The 8,038-nt window shown below is 38.7% G+C and overlaps 1 protein-coding gene across 1 annotated transcript in view; it reads right to left on the bottom strand.

Annotated features, from left to right (window-relative positions):
- The window catches only part of SCG3 (secretogranin III), a 47,995-nt gene that overhangs the window by 37,921 nt on the left and 2,036 nt on the right, over positions 1–8,038 (bottom strand). Inside the window, exons 3-6 of the mRNA XM_003784359.2 lie at positions 7,581–7,626; positions 7,271–7,486; positions 2,205–2,347; positions 1,318–1,467 (exon numbers count right to left, since the gene is read on the bottom strand). Coding sequence (XP_003784407.1) covers positions 1,318–1,467; positions 2,205–2,347; positions 7,271–7,486; positions 7,581–7,626 — 555 coding nt within the window. The remainder of the gene's footprint in view (positions 1–1,317; positions 1,468–2,204; positions 2,348–7,270; positions 7,487–7,580; positions 7,627–8,038) is intronic.

Here is an 8,038-nt window from a genome sequence, read left to right as displayed (position 1 = left end):
TTTGTTGAAACACTATGCACTTGCATTTCATGTGAATTGATGCTTTCAGATAACATGAATAAGCAGGTCAAGCATACGGTTTTAGAGATGGGTGAACAGGCGTACATAAGCGGAGTGAAGGATTATGAAAAGAGCTATGCCCTTTTTAGTTCAGACCAGTAAACATGAGTGAAAGTCATGAGTTCTTTGATAAATCTAGGAAGTTTTTTTAAAGTAGGCAAATCTTCAAAAGCTGTTTATGAAGATGGCAACTGGTAAGGATCAGAAGGAGAAAAAAAAGTTTTTAGGCTATCAAGCAGGAAAATTCAGACCCAATTTCTATTTTCTAGCCTCTTATCTAAAACATAACCATATGCTTATATACTCCGTATTTGAGACAGGCTGTTGGAGGAGATGAGGAGCCACGGGTCTGGATGTTCCGGTGAAGAAAATCAAAGGAGAGGTGAGGAGTGTGATATCCTCCTACAGTCAGCTTCATCTAGAGTTTTATAAAGGATCCAGGGTGAGAAGAAAGATCTCAGTAGCTTGGTTAACGTCAAGGAAAAGCAGCAGCAGCAAGGAGTCCAGAGGGAATGGAGGGATGTAATAGCTAATCTGGGTGAAGGATGACAGATGGGCACCTAACCAATGGGAAAAAGAAGGAGCGGCAGAAGGGCACCGTCTGGAACAGACACGCAGCACCTGGCAGCTAGCTCTGAGGAATGAATGCAACAGCTGGGGTGGCAGGGGACTGGCTCAGCCCACTTCTTTTTGCAGGGGTTGGGGACAGATGATGACATCTACTGTGAACAGGTGTTGGATACCAAAAGAGCTATGAGATATCTGTTTCCAGTACATTGGAACTGTGCACATAGTGGTTATTATGTGATAATTGTTATTTCTCATGTTATTCCATGTATGTATTGTTTTGCTGTGTAGCATATTGTAAGATACAATCTTCACTATCTAATAGAACATAACATGTAAACTTTCAGTTATTTTCAAAGTAGAATTCACTTGCATCTTTTAACATATTGGTATTTTATGAATATACTTTTTTTTAAGAGACAGAGTCTTGCTAAGTTGCCTAGTCTGGCCTCAAACTCCTGACCTCAAGGGATCCTCCTGCCTTGGCCTCCCAAAGTGCTCAGATTACAGGCATGAGCCACTGTGGCTGGCCTTAAATAGGCTAATAATGCCACATACCCCAAATGTTTTTTGGCATCAGTTATATGAAGATATAAGTATACAAACACACACACAAAAAATGTTTTTTGGCATAGTTATATACAGATATAAGTATACAAACACACACACACAACATATACATGTACATACCACTTTGTCTGGTATTTTACCAGCCTGACTCTCAGTCCTGCTTGTGGGTTTATTGGGATCTTGCTCATAATTGTTGGCTTCCTTTGAGATTAACTTTTGTAAAACCTCTGCTACTTCATCTTCTAGCGTGTGCGCTTGGCTTTCTGTGATCTGTTAGAAAGAAGCGAAACATATGTAACTGCTATTCCTAGTCTTGTGACTTACCAAAAAAAAAAATCAGGACTGAACTCTATAGCTAAACATGTACTTTTCAAAGAGGAGCCCTCTGAACTCTTTCAGAAAGACAGCTCCCACTTTTGCCTCTGCTGTGTGCTAGCTGTTTACTGACTGCCCAAAACCCCTGGAAGTGTCTCTGTCCACTGAAATCCATGGAGCACTTATTTTGAGTTGCTCCTCCACAGCTTCGGGTCTTAGTCAGGTAACCTTTGAAGCCCCACAACATTAACATCTTAATAAAGCCTGCCACAGCTGCTCAGGGCTGAGGAGACAAGCTGAGGTGGATTCTGCATCTGTAAACACACACTGCATGCCTTTGCTGTGTTAGATCCTTTCTGTCACCCCCTGTCTCTTACCTCTGCTGGTTATATAAATCTTAACCATCCTCCCAAGCTTACTTCAAACACCTCTCCCTCTGAAGCTTCTCCTACTGCCAACTGGATAGAAGCTGGCTCTGAAGCAGCTTGCATTATGGGCATGTGGGTACTTGCCTAGTTCTTCTCAGGGACTGTAAACTCCTAAGGAAAAGAATTATGCCTTATTTGTCCTTGAAACCTACGGTACCTAGAATGAAGTAGATGCATGATAAACATTCGAACCCAATGGCTTGGCTTCTTAGCATACTTCACACTGTACTAAGAAGTTGGTTTATTCCCATGCATGTGACTTACGAGGCCAAGATTCAGCAGTTTAGAAACAATCTTGTCAAATACTCCTCTGTCATTTTCCTCGTAAATCCTGGTGGCAATTTTATGGACGATGTCTTCAGCAGTTAAAGGAGTTCCATCTAGTTGATGAAGGCCATCTGGATCATCTAAACAGAACAACCACAGTTCCATACCATGGTGATCCTAGAGCTGTTTTGTGCATCACATGATATTTATAATCTATACTTTGCTCTTGTACTCTCAGATACGTTTGAGATAATTTATAGTGATGCTTGGTGTACATTACCTCCTGGTTCGTGATAAAATTGGTCTTCAAGTCAATAAGTGAGGATGATGATGAAAATTTTGAAAGTTTCTTATGTGACTATCAGAGGAAGAGCTGAAGAAAATACAAAAGGCCTTTCCATTCAATATTATCACTACTGCGGGGAACAACATTACACTTTTTATTTACATAGTATGTACATTGTATAGTATGTCATATTATTCAAATCACCCTTCTATATATTATATAATCCCATTTCCATACAGGGAATAGACTGATTGGTAATCTTGCCACAAGGCAAATTCCTTGGGGTAGAAGCGGAGAAAGCTACCTCACACCCAGAATCAGAGAGTGTAAGATTTGATAACTTACCTGGAATAAATATTTATTTATAACTGAACACGTGTCAGCGTGTGCTTACAGAAGGCAGCCTAATGTGACTAGCCCCATTGTCCAGAGAATTCATTTATTTAATGTGCCTGGAGTTCAAATTTTTAAAATGTAGCAACAGATCTGCACAAAGTAATATGTAAATCTCTGCAGAGAAACATGTAAATATGTGTCATTGGCTTTCCTGATATTTGGCAGGAAAGCAAGGGCCCATCCTGAGGGAAAGGGTTAGAGAACTTTCAGGAATCCATTATTCTTCTGCAATCTGTGCCGTACTGAGTGGGTCAAGTTTAGAGTGCACTTAATTCCTTGTTACCTCTAGGCAGATTGCAAAGATCAGATTTTTAGCTCTAGCGATACATACCTGTTGTTACCTACATATCCTTGAACTATTGTAAGAGAAAATAATCAAGTATCTATTTCCTGGGACGGTTATGAGGATGAGAGGAAATAAGATGTAAAAGCATCTTGTAGATTGCAAAGTACTATATGAAAGCTAATATATTATTGTTATTGTGTACAGTGAATTTGTATTTTGAAATAAAGGAACTATAATTATCTTCTAGAGGAAGTGGAAATTCAAGCCCGGGCCAGATTCTGCCCAAATAATCCTCATCGTATTCGCTTAAAGAAAGAAGGACCTCGTATATCTATTCTGAGTCTGTACTTTTTCCCCATGGCTTTTGAGGATTCAGACAGGGAATTTCTCTCATGATCTATTTTTCAAACTCTAGGGAAATGGAGGTATATGTAGCCTCAGGCAGAACATCATCTTGTTTCTCAGGAAAACAAGTAGGGTAATTATACTCAGAAGATTGAACGTTCTCCGTCAGGATATAATTGCTGAGCTGTGAGCTTTGGAGCCCTGAGTTCCAGCATGGCAAAGGAGCAGAAAAGCCCCTAAAGAAAAAAAATAAGAAGAAAAAAATCACTTCCCCTCCTAGCTGGCTGAAAATTGGTTTCATCCTCTATTTTGCAGGAGCAGAGACCATTATGTGGGTCTGATTTTCCATTTGTGCGTTGCAAGTCAGGCTCTCGGGAATATGTGGAGCAGAAACTGCCCCAGTCTAGGCAGAGGTGGAAGAATTTGTTTCTCTTCCCACTTACCCCCCAGGATCTGAATAAAGGAAGAATATTGGTTGCTTGCTAGAGCTGGAAAATAACTGAGGTAGTGACTGTTTTTCAGTTCATTTACTTCACAGCAGGGAGAATGTTAGTAACTCACTGAAGAAATAGCCTCTCTCTTCTCTGTACTGCTGTATTCTCCTGAGCCAGGAATTTAGGGCTCCCCTAGCAGAACTTTCCCAGATGGGGTTAATCATGAAATACTTGACTACTGCTACTTACCTTCCACTGATTTCCCTTCGCTCTTCTAAAATAGACAGGATCATCAGAACGACTTCCCTATTGCTCATGAAGGGGTATTTCACCCTCCACATAGCGGGAAGCCAAATGTGGATTCAACATTTATAACTTCTGTTAAGCAGCCACAACAATCTGAGTGGATATCAAAGGGCCACATCCCAGATCATCATCTGCCCAGTTATGTTTTGAATCCCTAACGTCTAACATAGCACTTGGCATTCACTTGTTTAATAAACTTTTATTAAAGTCTTAATATGCGCCAGATACTGGAAATAGGTTAGGCGTGGTCTCTGACTGCACAGAACTTATTATCTAGTTTATAGGCTGATACATAATAATTCTCAACAAATATTTGTCAGGTGTACTGCTTTATAAAAGAAACTTGGAAAAACCCTTTATCATGCATACTACAGAAAATACTAAAAAGACGAACTGAGGGACCCTTGGAGCCTAAGCCTATTTAGAAGTTTTCTAAAGGTGAGAGTAGGTCTGGGAATGCACCCTGCAGAAGTTAGTCTACTGGAATCGCAGATGGGATGAAGACCATGTGCCTCTCATGTTCTATTCAGCTTAGTGGTCCTAAGCCCTCTCCATTCAGAATTCGCAGGGCATTAAGGGAGACCAGAAGCTTATCTGTCCATAAATCACCTCTCCAAGAACTTTGGCCCAACTTCTCAGTGATCTCAAATGGAGTGAAATGACTCGTAGGGTAAACCTAAAGCCATCAGGACTAGCACTTGGTAGTTGCAAACATACTTGGGATGGTAATAAAATGTTAAACAACTTAAAAGTTACTCAAGTTAGTGGTTAAATTCTATACAGATCTGTGACTCTGCGTGCGCATACAACCAACTTGAACAATCCAGGCAAACAAACACTACACTATTTAAAAAAAATTTTTTTTTGAGACAGAGTCTCACTTTGTCACCCTTAGTACAATGGCCATGGCATCACAGCTCACAGCAACCTCAAACTCCTGGGTTCAAGTGATTCTTTTGTCTCAGCCTCCCTAGTAGCTGGGACTACAGGCACCTGCCATCATGCCCAGCTATTTTTAGAGACAGGATCTCACTCTTGCTCAGGCTGGTCTTGAACTCCTCTGAACTCAAGTGAGCTGCCCACCTCTGCCTCCCAGACTACTAGGATTGCAGGTGTGAGCTACCAGGCCTGGCCTTATTTTTAAAATTTTATTAAATCCAATGGTCATTTTAATCAAAGCTGACTCTGTTTTATACACAGTTATAATCAGTGTCTCTTTATCTTTAGTCCAAATATTTTAGGTTAAAAAGTAGAATTCAAGAGTAAAAAGACAAATTTCCCCAAGTACGCGTAGCAGGGAATATGGTATGTGTCAAAATATAAACCACTGCTGCCACCCCAACTCAAAGACACACAACATTCACAACTTCTGAATTCTCCTCAGGTTTTTATGTCCTATGAAAGTCCAATTTCATTGTCCATTATTTTATGGAAGAAATATTTAACATGATTCTCTTGTGGACATGGAACAGAATAAGGACATGGAAGAAAGCCTATACACTCAATCCTTTTCTTTTCTTCTTTTTTTGGAGACAGAGACTCTCTCTATCATACTGGGTAGAGTGCTGTGATATCATAGCTCCCAGCAACCTCAAAGTCTTAAGCTTAAGCAACCCTCTTGCCTCAGCCTCCTGAATAGCTGGGACTACAGGTGCTCACCACAACGCCTCACTAGTTTTTCTCATTTTAGTGGAGATGGGGTCTTGCTCTTCCTCAGGCTGATCTTGAACTCCTGAGCTCAAGGGGTCTACCTGGCTCAGCCTCCCAGAGTGCTAGGATTTGTACATTCTCTCCCAAGCAGTGGTCCTCAGGACAGAAAACGTTTGCTTCTTCAAAGCCTACATAAAGCGTTTCATTCATTCCTTCTTGTATTCTTTCATTTGTTCATTCATTCAATTATCAATTCATTCAATGAATTCATGTGCATCTAGGCACTGGGGCTACAAGACCTTTGTTTCTTGTGAAGTTTTCAGTTTATTTTTGGAGAAAGACATTAATCACAGGCAGTCACACTCATGAAGGTAAATTTACAAACTACATTAAGTGCCATGAAAGAAGGTGACAAGAGTTCTATTAGTTCATGTGTGCTGGATGAACCTAGAAATATAGACAGGAATCAGTCCCCACAAGACTGTGGAAGCCACATTAAGGATTTTGGGTTTTAGCCCAAGAGAAATTAGAATCTACTAAAAGGTTTTATGAAAAAGAGTTGCGTGCTCAAAACTGTGTGTTGAAAAGGCCACTTTGTCACATAAAGAATGAGTTGGAGAGAGAACAAGAGCAGTTGCTGAGAGAATTGTAGATTTTTCTATAGGTCCAGTGAGACACGATGAGAGCTTGGACAAGAGTAGTGGTGATAGATAATGGAGAAAAATAAAACTGAGAGATAAATGAGAGGTAGAATTAATAAAATTTCATGGCTTAGAATTCGAGAAGTGAGGGAAAAAAGAAATAGTTTGATCCTAGGTTTCTGTCTTGAAAAATTGGATGGCTAGTAGTGACTTTCCTAAAGAAAAAGCACTGTTAAGATGGGTAGGTTGTAAGGTAATAGAGATAAGTTTGAGATGACCAAAGGAGAAAGGAGATGGCTAGGAGAACATTGAAAAGGAAACTGTGGCTAATTCACATTTTGGGGGACTACTTCATTGATCAAATTGTTTGAAAATTATGATGTTTTGTTTGTACTGTTAAAATTGATTGGAATGTTAGAATGAATTCAATAACATAAAACACAGTAAATTAAAAAAAAATGTAAAGCATCAGCGAAGGAACTTTTAAATGGAAAATAAAATTTAAGACTCTGTGGAACTGAGGCTTTTCTCACGATCAGTAAATTTGGGCTTTATATCAACTTTAGAGCTGACTAATAAAAGATTACAAGTATAAAAAAAAGATTATAAGTGTATAAGAGATCTTTCTAAAGTAGCGAACGTTTTCTTAATCTATTATGGGAAACTCTAAGCGAGAGAAAATATACTATGTAGCCAAAAAGTTCTTTTTTCTCATTTACCTTGAAATTTATGATCCAATCCGCTCTTAGTAGAATCATAATCATCAGTAAGTCTTCGATTCTTAGTTGAATCAACATCTTCCACGTTCAATTTATTATCATATGGGGAGCTTCGAATGGATTGTCTTTCTTTTTCGATTTTTTCCTTTTCTGTAATTGCCTTTAGTAGGTTCAAGTTATCAACAAAAGAATAGTTGCTGTCACTTGGCTTGTTTTCTGAAAGAAAAGCCCCCAAATCCAACATAGCATTTTAGTTCAGATTTTCATAGACTACATTATTTAAATTAACATCAGCATGATTTCTTTGTACCTGGAGGGTATGTGTTTTTAATCTTGTCTGCTTCGGCTTCAGCAATCTGAAACATATAGAAGATAGACTTGGTTTAAAATTATTGCTCCACTACTTACCAAGTATAAGAATCAAATGATTTAATTTCCATGCAACTTAGTTTTCTTGTTTGTAAAATGTAGGTAATAATTCCTACTTCAAAGCATCACTATAAGGATTAAATGAGATAAAATTAAGGGAAGATGCTCTATAAATATCAATTCCTTTCTCCTATAACATTGCTGAAAGATTAATCTCCGGTAAATTAAGGAATCTTACCATAGAATGGGTATGATGTTGAGCTTACTAGGTTATTATACAGTGATCTCTATGTATCACACAGAACTCCATGTATGTAACTGTTTAGAATTTACCAAAACTAGATTTCCCATACTAATTTTTGTAAATTTAATATTTTTTAATTTTAATTTTTTTTTTTT

The sequence above is a fragment of the Otolemur garnettii genome, unplaced genomic scaffold (assembly GCF_000181295.1).
Source record: "Otolemur garnettii isolate 467f Iridium unplaced genomic scaffold, OtoGar3 scaffold00011, whole genome shotgun sequence".
Classification (NCBI taxonomy): Eukaryota; Metazoa; Chordata; class Mammalia; order Primates; family Galagidae; genus Otolemur; species Otolemur garnettii.
The sequence above is the reverse complement of the archived record's forward strand: the minus strand, read 5'-3'. Positions and strand labels throughout refer to the sequence as shown.